General features: G+C 37.3%; 1 protein-coding gene across 1 annotated transcript in view; it reads left to right on the forward strand.

Annotated features, from left to right (window-relative positions):
* The window catches only part of nAChRalpha6 (nicotinic acetylcholine receptor alpha6), an 88,217-nt gene that overhangs the window by 44,782 nt on the left and 25,873 nt on the right, over positions 1 to 17,562 (forward strand). The window contains exons 8-9 of the mRNA XM_011300109.1: positions 1,490 to 1,576; positions 7,310 to 7,396. Coding sequence (XP_011298411.1) covers positions 1,490 to 1,576; positions 7,310 to 7,396 — 174 coding nt within the window. The remainder of the gene's footprint in view (positions 1 to 1,489; positions 1,577 to 7,309; positions 7,397 to 17,562) is intronic.

A 17,562-nucleotide genomic window follows, 5' to 3' on the forward strand; every position in this document is an offset into this window, starting at 1 on the left:
TCCTTAGCAAGAACTGGACTTGAATTATCAGGCTGGCTAGCCGCTACTGCCAAACTTCCCACTAATTCCACGATCATCCTTCCTTTTCACTTTTATCCATCAACAATTCCAGATGTTGTTAATCCCATCGAACACCTTGCACTGGTCTCCAAATAGGAGTACAAAAAGGAATTGCTTGTTTATTTCGATATTCTTGAGGAATTACTGAAAGGTAAACTCAAATGTTCTCAGTGACGGTGAAGCTAATGAATTTTCTTCAGAAATTACATCCATAATTAACATTAACCCACTTTTCGTTTTTTGATCTGCCAATTGCGCTGTATACAATATAAGTAATAAAAATTCTTATTTCGAAAAAAATTGGATTTTGGAAAATCATAACAAACTCTTTGTTTTTTTTTTGTTTCTCTGAAAATAAATGATTTTCCACGGGATTCAAGTGGAACTCACTCCAGAGCTATTGAAACCTCGTAAATTAAAAATCAGAATTGCAAGTTGGATGAGTAAATTAGTAAGTGCAATTATTTATCCGAATAAGGCACATCAACGTTTACTTTTAGCATAATTGTCTTAAATTGAGTATTCAATTTTCTTCAGAGCCGGATAAAAGTCATTCATTCGGACAATCTTATGATCATTAATTTCCATTAACATGGAATGCTAGAATGAATCGAGATTTACCTGGAAAAAAAGTAAGAGTTTCTTCTCGACAGGACTTACGCTGTCGAAATCAATACTCTGCCATTTGCCTGCAATTCCAAGAGTTTTCCGGATTGAATACTCGTGTCAGCACATTCCAATTACCAAATTCTCCACTCTCACTTCAATTAATCAGCCATTTTCTTCAATTTCCCCCGACTATGGCAAGAGATCCGACGATTTATCGAATGATAAACGCATCGTTTATCACCAGAAGTTGCGACAGAATCGCTCTCATGCACCACTATTCTCTTTATCCATTTTGTGTTATCGAATCGAGTAAACCTCCTCACAAAATAAACTCGTCGTAAACTGTCGAGGTTGGATTTCCGCTGACAAGAGCGACAATAGGGCGTTGTATGCCGTCGACAGTTCTCGTCAGTATGCAGGCAATATGCAGTGGCTATGTACCAGAATTGTGTCGTGAAACATTTTCCCGAGTGCTACATAAACTGAATATATTCTGAATACTGTACAAACTCTTTTCGCCTCTTGCGATCTCACCCGATGTACCATCAAACGCTTTAGCCTTGCACCGTCACTTTCAGAAATTTTCCCCATCACACAAGAGTGTCCAGAGACTCTTAAATCGCTGAGTTTACCAAATTTTTCAAACATTCTCAGTTTTAAAAAGAAAGTAGAGTAAAAAGTGAAATGGTAGGAGAAGCAGGAGCATATCAAGTGGTGTTACACAAAAACCGAAGAGAGTAGGGAATAGTTTAAAAAAATAAATCAACAAAGGCCAACGTCAATTTTCATAGTGACTCTATTTATTCTCGGCTATCTGCAGGAGTGACCATTCTACTGTCGCTGACAGTCTTCCTGAACCTCGTTGCCGAGAGCATGCCGACAACGTCGGACGCTGTCCCATTAATAGGTATTGCATTTTCACTTGTGCCCTCTAGTACTTTTGCCCGATATAAAGCCCTACAGTGGTTTTTATAGTATATTACGTATGTATTTATGTCTTATGTGTGGATGTGTATGAGTGCTACGCCTAGCTAAAACTTCCCCGGGAATGATCGCACAGGACAATAAACCCGGGTGAGGTAGAGTGCCGGATGACAATGGTGAGGTGATCCTCCCTTAGGCGTCAGCCCACCACCAACCCCCTGTCTCTTTAATACTACGTGTCGGTAGATAGCAACTCCTCCCTCCATTACCGACCCTTAGCATCATGATGTCCTGGTTGGAGGACCTCGGAGGACGCTGAGATGATGTCGTTTACCTGGTGGAGATAAAGAAAGAGAAAAGTTACTCGGTGATTATTTCGTGGGGACAAGTTTCCCCTATTTCAGGGAAGGAAAATTCGAGGGCTAAGGATGAGAACGTGGCTTTCAGGTAGCCGTAGGTTTAGTCCCGGGGATCAATAGAGGTTTCCATTCATGAGTTGTTACACACCCTCGGGTTGCCATTGCTACAGGGTTATTGCGGAGAGGTGGTGCCAATCTTGTGGATGCTGTTTAATAGGATTTTAGGAGTTTTGTAGATTTTTTTATTGAGGGGATACTGCATGATCTTAGATGATTAGATGACTGACGGAGAGGTCCAGTGAGAATATGCACATTTTTTTTCAGTGCTTGATCACTGGTGGTCGTGAAAAGAGAAATTAATTGAGTATTGACAGACAATTTTTTTAAAATATTTAATCCTCACAGAAAAGTCCTTCCGAATTTTTGACTTCTCCATAAATCTAGACTCATTTCAATTAATCATTCTCATCTCAAAGCTCCCTGCTAAAATTCTCCAAAAACTTGTCCTAAAAATGACCAGTTTTTTATTATAGTTATATTCATTGGAATTACAATTGTTAAATGTTCAATATCATTGGATCTCTCTGTATGACTGAACTCTAGAGATTGATAATGAATTTATCATCGAGTGATGAAGGTATAGCTCGCTTCAGCGTCCAACGACCTCAATTCTTAATCATATATATATTTCATGCAGACCCAACTCATCCTTTTGTCGAACTAATATTCCTCGAAATATTTCCACAATGACGGAATATTATTTCACATTCACACTCATGTATATACCACGCTCTTCCTTGTTATATTCGTCCAAATGAAACAGCTGGTAGACCGTGTCAATTGTAGTTTCCCGAGGTCGTTCTCCCCGATGATACGTCACACTTTCCTCCAGCACACGTTTCCTTGTATTGAGTCTGTGAATATGAGGGATCAGTCCTATTTTGGTGATTGCTTTTTTTTTTCTTAACCAGAGAGAGAGAGAACATTTTCGCGGAAATACGGATTGAGAATTTAAAATGTTCTGGAGATGTGGCAAATGGCGTGCTATTTTGCCTTATCGATGTCAACGTTTAAATTTGAATTAAGGAAATTGTGGTGTGGTTGTTGTGAGGCCATTAAATACGAAACTCAAGCACGGATATTCTCGATTCATCGCATTACGATTAAGATACTGCTTCAATTATGTCTCCACAATCCCCTTAAGAACTTGGGGGAAATGGGAAGATCGTAAACTCGGGATTTCATGCGCTGTGACATGATGCGAGGAAAACGAACGCCCAATCCAACGATAGTGGCTTTAAACCTTAAATATAAATGTATTAAAACAACTACTAAAAGATTTTTATTATAAATATTCATGGAATAAATTGAACAATTTTTCATACTCTTATGTTGACCTATTATTTGATGTTTGTTCTGTTATTTCTACACTGTAACCGGAAGTCTGTATATTTTTGTAATATTATTTATGTATGCGTTTTTAGTGGTTACATTGGTTCCTCTCTAATCATAGTACTCTACATCTAAGGACTCAATAAGATGAAACCGGAACCGAATATTCAATTAAATACAATGATTTTTACGATGTCATCGCATGAATCTCGCAATTTCATATTTTTACATCAACAGTTCATCAATTGGTAACGACAGGCTCAAATTACGGCTTTTTAAGTATTACAATTTGCGTTCTGAAAATCTCAAATTATGACTTTAAAAATACTTGACTTAAGGATTTTTAAAGTCTCGTATTGAGACTCGTAAAATTCAAAACTCAATTTGCAATCGTAAGTCTTGAAATGAAGTTTGATTTTTTTTGGGTGATGAATTAATCTGTAGTACAGCTCTTTACAGGAGGATGGATACACCTGAATCATGCGGCAAAACACGAATGGCATTTTCGTGATGCGGGGGGTGGTTGTTGGTGGGGTGGGGGGTGTTATGGGGCAGAGGGGAAAAGATACAAAGGTCGACGATGAGGAAAGGGTTGTCACGAACCTGTAGAAAGGGGTTCAACAGGCAAGAAGGAGGTAAAAGGGGTGTGATTGTATCACCAATCAATCACTGATCAATTCCCACAGCCCTTTGACGGTTCGTTGAAATTCGTTGAAATTCGCGAGCTTATTGCATCGAACAGAGAAAATTCGGCTACCCCGTAGATGATAGATTCCTCTCAACTTTTCATCCAAAAATTGGATTGACCACGAAACAAGAATTAATGGACAGTAAAAGCCGACGGCCCTCCGTGAAAATAAAAAAAATATTTTAAAAAAAATTTGCGGATTCACTCTCGACCCTATAAATCATCACCGCATCTCACTCCATCGCAACCGAAGAGAATCACTATGAGTTTCGAGACACGAATGATCGAATTTGAATCGAAAAAAAAAAGTCAATCTATTCAACCGGAACTCCATTGATTTTCCGTACAGAAAAAATATTGACGATTTTTATTTTCTCGAGGTTTGTAGAGCTTTCGGCGCATTAGAGAAATTAAAAGTGGAGAGTACTCCACTGCCACCGGAATATTCCGCCGAAATGAATGGCGGAGTGTTAGTGAATAGACGAGAAATGGAAATATTATTTTTTTTTAACTCATAAATTGAGAAAAACACGTGCTCGTACGTGTGAATTGGACACACACGTGGCAAACGAGATTGAGCCGCAGACTTGGCGTTCTCAAATCCGTTGATTCGATTTTTATGAATTTTCATCATCGATCTGTCACGCGCAGCATGAATGAATATGGTCTGGGGATGAACAATGGGGGGAAAAAAAGTGGAAAATTGTGCACACGTGTGTGAAGGATTCACGCGGTGCCTCGAGGTAGCGAGCATATGGTAGACGATCGATTTATCAGTTTGCCCGCTGTCTAATTCGACAAATTCATCGGCTTGAGGAGCCATGACAAAACCAAAGAAATATCGAGTAATCGTCGGGGTAGTCGTTCACAGAAATCACTCGACCGTTAAATCAAGGAGACTTGTCGGGTTACGTAATAAGAGAGTAAAGCCTCTTTTACAGTGAACCTTGAAATTTAGGACTGTAAAATAATAATTTTACCTCAGAGAATATGAATTTGATAGTTTATATATTTCAATCGGTAGTGGCGAGTTTTTTTTTTACGAAAATTTTGATGAAAATGGTGATTTGTAAATCACTGATACTCGAATGGCTCCAATTATTCCTCAAATTTTCGTAATTTTAGATTATTTCGGAATAATTTTACAGGGATATGTCGACGGACTTATTGTAAACGTTAATTTCGAAAAATTTGTTGTTATTATTTTTATTACATTCGTAAAAAAGTATTGATTATGGGTGAAAAATAAATGGAATAAATGGAAAATTGATAAGAATATTAAATTCCATATCGATTTCTCATTTATTTTGTCAACGCTTTTTTTTAAATAAAAACTGCAGACATATCCATGTGCCATAAAATGGTGTACATCAAATATACAACCACCTGTTTATTTTTTTAAGGTGAAGGTAAGTTGCGTCAGTGCCAGCAGATTTCATCACTCAGGATAGCTGATAAATATTGAAACAATAGCCCATAATGAGGGGTAATCATTGAAAATTGAAGAGGTCTGGAAATGAGGGTAATGGAGAAACGATTTGTCAGGAAAGGTAGAGGGGAAAAAAAATAATCTGACAGCCAGGACCCGCGAATGTTTGCCTCAATACCGCATTCGCGTTCCATCTCACGTTTCGGACTTGGAATTACACTTTTTCACTTCTAAGGATGTTCATCGCCCGAGACACATACCAAACTTATTCCTCTCATATCCTCCGAACTCCTTTGATCTTTTTTTCCTCACGCAGTGTCTGCGCTCAAGTTTTCCATTCGCAAAACATTGTCCTGGATATAATCCCACCGGCTTTGATCGCCTCCAGTCAGATTGTCCTGGAAATGTTGAGGCATTGCACCATCTGCCGAGTACGAAAAAGTGTTCTCTCATTTCGTAGAGGCAAACGCAAATTCAATTTCTCGGATTTAGAGCTCGTTGGATGTCCTCTGGGACAGCCTTGTGCACCGGTGAATTTGTTGGATGGATTTTTGCCGGAAGACCTTGGACATTTTTACCAAGTGACAGTTGCTCTGGAATTCTGAAAAATTGCATTAAAGTAAATCATGTAGAAAATTTATTTTTTCATTTTTATATTTTTCCTATTTACGAGGATTTCATTACCATTTATAAAGCAAATAAATGTGAAACCCACCAACGGTTGACGAAAAATGATTGAAAAAAGTTACTTTCCTTGTTACGGTGAAATATTGTTTGCATTCCACTTTTCCTGAAATTGAGGTCAATGACACTGGAAAATTCCCCCCACTGTGAGACTCCTAGTTTCAACAGGATATATCCTATCCTCGTAATTCAAATTTTTCTCATCCCCAGATATTGGCAGTCTCATCTCGATTACCACCGCTCTCCTCATCTCCATCCCGACCTTTCGTACCTCCAAAAAGACCATCCAAACGCATTGTAACAGCACCATTACTTTAGTAATCCCCCTCCTGGGGCCTGAATCTACCATCAAACTCTCGTTCAAAGTTGTGTTTCCCCTGCTCTCGTATCTCTCATGGCACCCCAAATTCTCAAACTTGAGATTGCGTTATCCAACAGTTGCTTTTCACTCCTTGCGCGTGCGGTACTGACTTACCCTCTGCGTTGCACTCTACTTTGTGAATATCATCTCCATCGAATAATAGTCCGCGATCCTTTATTTACTGTGGCAAGGTGCAAATCTTTGCTCGAGTCTCGTCGTCCTTTGACTACGACCTCTGCCTACATATTGCTTAGTTACAAGTATGAAAACCATCCGGAGAGTTGTGATCTGTTGGCACTGGCGGAAGAGACACTGCCAAGAATACCTTTATGGAAATCAGTTGTATGCATCACGCCATGAAGTATTCATCGCATTCATTATTCACTCAGATTAATTTCTCATTTCAATCAAATACATAATTTTACCGTTAAATTTTTCTCTTGCAACTTCTACTAAAGTCAGAGTCGAGCATTCTCCATTCTTCCAATGAGAAAAAAATGCAGGCTTTCGACAGTCCAGATTATTCCATAAAAATATTGTAACTTTTATTGAACAAAAAAGTGCTGAATTAATAAAATCAAAATTACACTTCCATGAACTCAATTGTAAGAATGGAAAGTTGCAAGTTTTTGGAATGTTTTAAAAATTTAGCAATGGGTATTTGATGGAGATGAGGGGTTTCTCTGGGGTCTTCTACCCCTTAATGTTGGTCATTATGATATTTTATACACATGCATAAACTGTTTCTCATGTTCCATCACAATAGCACTCATTCCAGCACAACGGTCGAACTATTGTTTCAGGAGTGACCATTTTGCTATCGCTCACGGTGTTCCTGAATCTAGTTGCTGAGACCCTGCCACAGGTCTCCGACGCAATACCCCTGTTAGGTACAGAGAGTTTTATTCAAGCAAAAACCAGGAAATTATCCTGAGAACAAGCAATTTTGCCTTTCATTGATTACTGTCATGGACTATTGTTTGCTGTCGAATAATTCAAGTTCCGCTCCACAAAAATATATCAAAAATATCCACAATACGGTCAATATCCATATATATTTTTAATAAAAATTTATTTTTAAATATAATGAATGCTTAAAAAATATCTATACAGACCATACCAGAAACTGAGAGAGATGGCAAAATTTTTTAATCATCATTCTTGCATGTCTTCATTATTTATGCAAAAAAGATTATAACGAGCAATTAATTTTGTTTGTTTATTTGGAAGATATCTTGCATATTTCACGTCACTTCTTCACTACTGATATGCTTTAGATATTTTTCATGCTGCGCCGATGTAAGATATCTTTTGATATATTTCGCAAAATCCACCATTTTTCATGTGGGGCGTGTACTACGCATTGAATACTCCTTGGAGGACTGTGTGTGCATGCTCTTGCGTTTTTTGTGTGGAGAAATGTTAATTGTAAAAAAAAAACGGTGTAAAACAAGTGTGGGCGTCTTGAAATCAAATCCACCACGTGACACACGATGAAATCCTGTATTTATTCCAGGGAATGGATGTGAGATGGAACAGAAAAGATATGAAATAGCGGAGAGAAGAGGTAGATTTTGGCACAGGAAAGCTGAGAAAATGTGAATGTGCGAGGATGTTGGAGGTGTTTTTTTTTTTTGCCGTCTCGGGGAATAAAAGTTTCGTGGTGAAAATGGAACGGTAAAAACGGAAAATTGAAATTGAAAGCCGAAAACACAGAATCAGACTGGGAATTTTCAACATGTTATTATAGCTGGGGAATCGAACGTTCGTGGGATCATAAAATGAAATTAATTCACCGCTATCTATTACTATTATTTTTCTCCCCGCGTCATTCAATGCACCTCTACCGTTGATTTTTGTCACGTGTAGTTGAGTTTTGGGTGAGTGTGAGAATTATGGGTAGCAGTTACGTGGTTACAAAAACACAATATATTTCAATGCCTGCTGGGCCTCTTGTCCACCATTTTTTACCCCTGATAACGGCGCAAAAGTCATCCTCAATCACATCGGAATTTTTCATATGTGAAATTTAATTCGATTTAGGGTTATTTCGGGAGGATTAAGGGTTCGTCGCCATCAGGATCGCAAATACTCCATTTATATCCCGCGTTGTTGATGGCCCAATCATTTAACTTTGTTGAATTATTCAGTGGACTATATTATTTCTCGCAACGCGGGCCGTTTATTCACATTTTTCATATTTTATTATTTCATGGTTTTCATGTACAGGTGAAAATATCTTGAATTACGATTCTGATGATTTTATTTATTATTCGTAATTTCTTATTTTGATCTGTTTATTATTCACTATCAAGATTTTCCAAAGTGGGATAGCAACTAATTGTCCTAAATAATTATAATTTTTTTTCGGGTAAAATTTAATATTACTTGTGGTTAATTGAAGTGAATTACCCATCCATTCATATCTGCAGGAACGATATGTCACTAATTTAATTTTAAAGTGTTAATCATTGACTCGGATTACTCGTATTCATCATGATCATTTAATTCCGAGCTTCAAGTGCGGATGAATTTATTTGAGACGATTAAAACTCCATCAGAAGTTTACAACTTCACTCGCTACTTCGGCTCAGACTTTCCATGATGTAACAATTAAAAAATCCACCAAACACTTGATTATTCAAAACAGATACACAACTCGTCATAAATTACACGTGAAGCTGAACTTGTCGAAGCAACTCGAGCTCGACTTCAGACTGCAGAATTCACACCCCAAAATCCCATTAATCTGATAGGTGTGAACGTTGACATCATCATGATTCCGCCATTTTACTCACGATAATTATGATTTTTTATAAACTCTTATAAACTCTTCTCCATCGAATTCAAGACTTTGAATATTCTTGAATGTGTTTTTACCCATGAAAAATGCGCTGAAAAAGTATTTTTCCAACTTTTCACTCCTAAACTTCGTCAAGTACTACTTGGTACTGCTCCAAACTTCTTTTTTTGCGCGTAAAACTGAAGACGGTGAGTTAAAAAGTGTCATTCTTTCACGGTCCGACGCGATTCGCAGAAAGAAAATTAAATGTCGCCAGGATTTCCCATCTGTTTTTGTGACCTAGATGGAAATAAGCTGAAGGGACAACAGAAACATAATTTTGTAATTATTCGTGACAGAGCCGTTTACGTCCATTTTATACGTTTCGCACCGCTTTTGTCGTGAATCGTACTTGAAGGGAACTGCTATCGTTACGTCTGTAAATATTCATGATTTTATTTTATGAGTTCCGTTGACTCGGAGAAAGGATGTATTTTACGTCTTCGTCAGAAGAGCATTCCTTAGCATTTTTTTATATAAATTTCTGAGTGGGTTATTCTTTATGACACGATATATTTTTCTTTACAGCCCAGCAGAGATTTATTCAGATAAAAATTTCTCCACATACGGCAGTAAAACCAGAAATAAAATAAATATTTACAGTATTACTTCAGGATAGAATTTCCACTGCTAATTCAAACTTATTCGTGTAAGAAAAACAACTAGCAATAAAATAACAATATTAATCGCACGGTAACACGATTAAAAATAGAAAAGTTCTAACTGTGACGGACTCAATTCGAATTTTTCAAAATTAAATTAAATAACGTGAAGAAAAAATTAAGGATTGATTCAAATTTCACTGAATAAAGTAAATTTGTTTAAAAATCATTTGTTCTTATCATTGCAGCTCTTGGTAATTAATACTTTTTGTCTTCCATGTTCCATGATTCCACAAATCACGGATGTTGTGTAATTTCAGTAGTAAATGGACTTTTTTTACTGTTCCATCCGCGCAGATCCATTCCCCGGGAAAATGGACGATTCACGTCATGGTGTGGGTTGTTATACCAAAAAAAAAAAAAAAAACAATCAGACATACGGAAATAGGTGAAAAAATGCCAACAACTGCGAAGTCAAATCAACACACCAGGGGCTGTGTATCCCACCGGTTATAATTCCCACGAATGAGCATCTTCGTGGGTTGGAACTCAAGGCCATCTTATCACTCGACTGATTTTCAACCAAATTACCATAAAACCCGTTCCCAAAGTTTCTTTGAAAACTGATTTTCAGATCATGAACAAACAATTCCAAACATTCCCCATGATTCTCAAGAAAAATATCTATCTCATGTTGACAGAGGATTTATTTAATTTAAATAATAAAAGAAGATCCAATAAATATCATTAAAGTCGGGAATAGATTGTTTTTTCAATTTAAAAAAACGATTCCCAACTTATTAATCCGACTCAAATAAATAATAATATTATTATTATTATAGAGTTGATTAAAAAAATTGAGTAATTAAAAAAGAAAATTTTTATGAAAAATTTTTCTCATTATTTGGAGTTATATTCTGCAATTCTGCATTAGTGATGTAAGAATGTTTTTCCGACATGAAGAACTCATCCCCCAGGTCTACGGCTCGTATTCTACATAAGACATGAGAGCACCCGATTTTCTGAAACTACAGTGGCTTCCACGTTCACCCAACCAGGGAAAATTGTTTCCCTCTTATTTATTGCTCCACCCTCTGAGGCCCCAATCCCCTGAATACGTTTGTATCCTTGTACGTGCTTATCCATCACTTTCCCAGGAGGTGAAATTTCCCGTAAAGCCAAAGCTAGACCATTTTGCCGACCCCTTAGCTGACTAGTTTTTGCAGTCCCTCTCGATACTCCACCTGCAGTTCAATTCTGTTGCGAAACTCGAGGATCTCTCCCATCGATTCTCGAAGTGATTCGAAATCAGAGAGGATCGGACTGAACCCCAGAGCCTCTTCATACATAAGAGGATGAAACGTACGTTTCTCAAGAGCTCCTCCATCACGAGTCGTTTAAACGTGTTTTTCTCATTCACCATTTCCACTATTCCAACAACTGCAGATAGTTATCGATGAAAATCCTCAATTGTCGTCATCCTCATGATCCTCAGTACAAAAATCAGTCGCACGTGAAAGAAGTCTCGAGTAAATACATAACCCTGAAGATCATTTATTTTTTTGACTCAATGAAAATCTCTAATCCTTTTTTTACCGTTAATTCGGAATCGTTTTTACATAACAGCATTATTTGTTATTTAATATAAACTTTATTTGATGGGTGTAAATGGTCATTCAACGAACCCTTTGCCAAATGAATTAATTTTTTCGCGGTATAAAAGTGATAGAAAAATCTAGCATTCACTCGATCGTCCATTGGCTAACTGACTATTTCGTATTCGAATGGATCACAATAAAAATGCATCGAATTGAATCGGAGATGAATTGATCTGCGGTGTTCATGATATTGCAAAATCGGAATAAGAATTTGAAGGTGGAAAATAATATTGATGTTGGAAATCGATATGCGACCCATACCGGGTGTTTTTACCGATGGACATTCATGGATTCACAGTAATTACTTCGAAACGCGATTGGAACAATGGAAATTGGGATCAAAGTCCGTTTCACTTGGGTGTAGGGAAAATAGGGCAAGAGGAATAGGATGGGTGAGAAATTGGGGCGCAGAGCAGATTGAAAGTTGAACACACACGGCCAAACTATTGTGCCGTGAGCTGGATTTAATCCTCCATCACGAATAGTTTGTCTGGTATTTTCATTTAATTTCCCTGTTCTCGCATTCTCTTATGCTCCTACTCGGTTACTATCGCTATTTTTTCTATCACCTTTCGCCAATTTTTTTTTTCCCCCGCATTATTTCATTTAGTCGTATGTCTCGGCTGTTGCTTCACTGTCGCTTTTGTGCTACACTTCAGATTTAATATGTATCAACGTATCGTGTGGATTTAATTTTTGGGTAATACTTCAGTATAGGTCATGAATATTCAATTAGTATCGCTCGCTTTTTGGTATGGATGGTGCAGAGCACACGTGCACGCACGGGCTTTGATAATCCAGGGGTTTAAAGGGATTTGGCAGTTTGTTTGCCTTCGGCAATGAATACCATGTTAACAATAAAAAAAGAAAGCCTTGTTTTTACGTTTCAGAAGTCTTAACTCCACTTATGAAAGCCCCAAGTTCACAGTTTTAGTCCTTAACTTGAGTTTCATCCTGAAAAACGAAAATTGAAAGTTAAGGAAAATTCGTATGACAGCCAATTTGGGATTTTTCATTAATCCAAGTGTCTTACAATGTGGGGTTTAAAAGAAAATTCAAGTAAAATTTGGATTTAGAAAGTTTCAAGTTAAGTCCCGGAAGTCCAAGCGGGATAATAAGTCCAAAAATACAATTGGACTTGTTTCGATTTTGTGGTTGACGGGTCGGAAATTGCCGATGGTAATTAAAAATAACGGGAAGTCAAGAGATTAATTAAAGATTTCTTCGTGGAATTACTTTGAACGTAGTTCTAGAATACAAAGAGTGGGCAACGAACTTTTAATTTGCAATTTGTGGAAGTACATCGGAGAGCCAGTAGATCACCCCGTGGCGCATTCCCCGATAATCCCAGTATATTGTTAAGATTATGTATTGCGTTATATTCAGATACTGTTATAAGCTGGCATATTAAAAATCCTCAGGTATTCATAGTTGGGTGTACGTTGCGGTGTCAAGCGGATTCCGGTAGTTTGAATTTTAGGGGTTGAGATATTTTGCACAAAGCACCAGTAGAATGCAATTCGAGAAGGGTACGATCATTGGACGTGGGTATATCGTCGAGAGGGAGAGCTTAAAGGGATATACAGGCATTGTATGCCTGGAGATTCAAAGCTTTTGAAATACCAGAGTTTCAGCCACGAAACCTGTGCGGTCAGGGTAAAAGTAATCGCCTGCAGGAGGAAAAAAATTTGTCTTTATAAAAATTTATCTACTTGACAGAATTATTTCTTGTTAAGATCACTAATTATTATAATTAATCTTTTACGATAATCGATTATTCATTATTTCATGGGAAAATGCAACGGAAATTTACAGTTTTGTGCTATTTTTCACGAAATTATGAATTTTTAATGCCAAGATGTTGGGGAATTTCAGTGGAATTGCGACACGATAAAAATTTCCGGAATTCACACGCGGAAAATTCAGATAACATTTTTTAACATTGTATACCAATTTTTCCGAGCGACGGTGTAGAATCGGATAGGTTTGCTTATTATGGGAGCCAGTGGCGTGGTATTTAATGCGGACAAGCTGCTGAAGCACTTCGGACAAGATGAGGTGAAAATAAAATGATAAAAAAATGAGAGAAAAATGGGGCGGTGAAGGACCCGGGCTTTCCCCGGAAAATATCGTCGATTCTTATCCCAGGGTAAATTCAATTTCGTCGGGCCAAAATTTATTCACTCTCCGAGTTAAAATGAAATTTCAAGGTGCAGAAGGATTGAGATTGAATGTTCTCATGCCCTCGTCGGGGATGGGTTTGCTAAAATTACTGAGGACGATTGTAATTTCGGGGCTCAAGAAAAAAAGCATTCGTGTCCTAGCGAAATTTATAATTTCGCATTTTTATTAAAATTTTTGAGTGCGCGGCTTAAGTGATATTTCCGGGGTATTAAATATTTAAAAAATAGAGAAAACAATCACTTATAGCAGTACAGCGAGTTTATCAATTAATTATATAGAAGTAATTCCATAACATTGAGGTAAGACTGAGTTTACCAAGTACATAAATTCGAGGCGACAAGGCCGTATAATGAAACAAGATAGGAAATGTTTAGTCAGAAGATTCTCCTCGGTAATACGATATTTCGTAGTTAATTGTACACTCGAGTACAGGACCAATTACAATTCTCGGGAGTGACCAAGAGAGCAAGTGGTGAGTGCCGATGAAACGTCTGAGACGCGCTATTCGTCCTCATCAAGAGTTCTCAGCAGTAATAATTACGGTTGACCTTGTAATTGTTCTCGGAAAAGGAGTTGGCAGTAATGGTTAAATATTCGAATACCCGAGACCAAAGCTCACCGCCTGAGCTCAGCTCAGCGCCAATTATCAACAGGGCAATTAATTAATTCACCATCGAATAGCGAGCACATCTCCATTTAGGCTGTTGAACAGTGTAATCCACCCTATTGTATGAATTTATAGAATAATTCTCAATATTTCCACTCGACTCTGGTCCCTTGAGTGAAAATCCCGGTGAACAGTGAAGAAAAAAAAGTCCCTGGTGGAAGAGTCGGGATTTCATTCAATAAGAAATTTTAATTGATGTACGAGCGCATCGTACTTACCCTACTTTCTCCCATCGATAATAGAAAATCACGGGAAAGGACTGGAAAATCTCCCCCAGTCATTTTCCATATACCATTGCGCTACTCTGGACTTTTTTTTTATCTCCATCCCCCGTGTATTTTCAAACAATGGAGCTACTAACAATAAAACAAACTGTCTTGCCGGTGAAGTGCGAAATTAAATAAAACGGAGAATTTAAAGTTGAGATTGAAATCTAGACTGGGAAAGAATACAATTGTTAATCTGAATCGAGACAATTTATTCATCTCAATTAAACAGTTTAATGAAGTTTTTATTTTATGGTAAAATGTGTCTTATTTATTTGATTTGTTTGATAAATAATTCTGATAGGTTCCGTGAGATAAAAAATGGGAATAAATTTGGGATTTTTAAATAATTCGAGGCACATCGCTCGCACTTTTTGCATGACTCACAGCATCTTATTTTCTCTCTTCTTCTAAATCACATTTAGTTCGATCTCGTTCACAGCTCGATGCTTAAACATTTTATGATTGAATTTATTTCATACTCGTATAATTCCTCCTTAATATAACTCTTGAGGGCGTGTGTAAATCCACAGTCTTATCTCGTTATCACACTTGTATCAAATGATAAACACAATTACTTTTTCCAAGTAACTTTGTTAACTCTGAGAAATCCCTCACATGGAAATATTCATGTGCATTAACTTGCGTCGAGTAAATTTACTTGGTGAACAAATTTAACTGAATCAACGTTTTTTCAATGTGTGAGAGTCAAGAGAATTTTTCGTATCGGCTGAATACATGCCTTTTCTTACTGCATACTGGATACATATGTATTGATTGTTTATTGATGAGGTAATGGTATTGATGAAGTCTCCGAGTTTCCTGGATTTGCCTGGGGGTTTACTCCCGTAATTGCCTGTAATCTGTGCCTCCATTTACGTTTGGTATCACATCTACTGTAATATGCTGGAAATCAATGTTGGAATGTTTTTTTTTCATCGGGCTTTTCTGTGATTACGTTTTTTATATAAAAAAAGGATATCGACTTTGATCTTGATATTCTTGTGTATCATTGGCGTGTTTAATTACCGATAAATGACGCAGAGAATAATGATTTCTTTATCTGAGGAAACTTCACTTGTCTGGAGGTCAAACTCTCCTGTTTCTTTTTTTTTCTTGGATTTAGAAATTTGATTTCTTTGCTCTTGTTTGTATGTGATAACCCTAAATCAAGGTTTGTGCACGATTAATTGATATTTATAACAATATCCAATTTTTCGTTTTAAGAATCCACTAAGTTTGTTAAAAATTAAGGGTTTTGGGGAAATTTATATCAAGAACAACGGGAGTTTACCTGGAGCTATGGAATTTTTAATCAAATTGAAAAATTGAAAATACGGTATATCTATTTATTTGCAATTGCAAGTCTTGTAATTCATTTGCTAATATTAGTGTCAATTATATGTCCCCATTTACTGCAAAGTACAAGAATAGAAGGTAGACATGGTACTCGTCGTTGACCGAATTACCGGGAAATTTCTGTGCCATTGTAATACACATTAGCCTTTGAGAGCCATGAGTGAAGCAAAACTGTTGGGAATTCAACTGATGCATTTTGCCCGTTTGACGACAACAGTCCATTATATTACCGTTTCATGCGTGAATTTCAGGGTGCATTGTACAGAGATTGTTATTATCACTGTTCAGTCATAAGATAACGCATGAATTTAGTTCGCCTGTCAGCGTCAAGAGTGTCGGGGTCTGTGGAATTTCATCTGCAGTTGATAAGGAATAATCCAACGATGAGAAATAACAGGGGAAAATTGACACGCAAAAATGATGGAACCGTGACTCTTGTCTACGTCACGAATCAAATTAATCCACGGTGGAATCACCTGATGTTGAAAGATTGAAAATTTTCACCACTTACTGACTAAAAATTGACTGAATACAATACGAAATCTGATGAAACACTGGATATTAAAACAATGAGTGGAATATCGGCCTGGGATAACCCGTTCAATGGAATTTACATTGTTAATCGCTGCTCGTGGTCTCCTATTATCATGACAATCTATTGTGTTAAAATCCAATAATGTCAATGGTAGAAAAAATTTATTCAATGCACGCTGGTGAATTTTTAAAAATATTCCCAACGAACAGACAGCTCTGCAAAAAATGTCACATTGCTATCAACTGAATGTCCCGGAAATTTAAAAAATCGTTGCCTGTGACTCGTTATATTGATATATTTTTTCGTTATAAAAAAAAATAAATAAAATGGAGTGTTACGTTTTTTCTCATCAATTTTCATCTATTCTCATCTGCTCATCTGTACTGAGTTTACAATTGATTGACTAATTAATGATAGATGAGGATAATAATCATGTGGAGATGATTTTTGAATGAAGAAAATAATGCCGACAAAATGGAGAGAATCGTTGCGATGTATTGACATTTTTTATGGCTGTCATCCAAATGACAGACAGCAGAAAATCAACGGACGCATGGCCCTAGGACCTGGGAACCCGTTGAAACGGTTGTTCCTTATTACCTCGGTACTGCGGTAAATTCCTGCGTTGAAGACGCCGAGGGCCCTTTCAACTTGAACGTGTTTAATATCCCGTCAGTCGTGGCAACGTACTCCAACACATCTTCGTCGGTTGTCTCAAAAGACGTTAATGTCGCCCTCCTCTATCATCCCTTCTTCCCCAACTGCCTTATTTTCCACTGTAGCATTCGCAATGTCCTCGGTACAACCATCGATCCATCTCTCGAAGAAGAAAACCGGGAAAATATGAAGAGCCATCCACCACACGTGACTCCTGGTGCTGTTGCTCAAACCATCTCCGTTCAGATGAATTCTCTATAAAATACAAAAGAGGAATTCCATGAAA

This window comes from Fopius arisanus, unplaced genomic scaffold (assembly GCF_000806365.1).
Source record: "Fopius arisanus strain USDA-PBARC FA_bdor unplaced genomic scaffold, ASM80636v1 scaffold00016, whole genome shotgun sequence".
In the NCBI taxonomy this organism is placed as follows: domain Eukaryota; kingdom Metazoa; phylum Arthropoda; class Insecta; order Hymenoptera; family Braconidae; genus Fopius; species Fopius arisanus.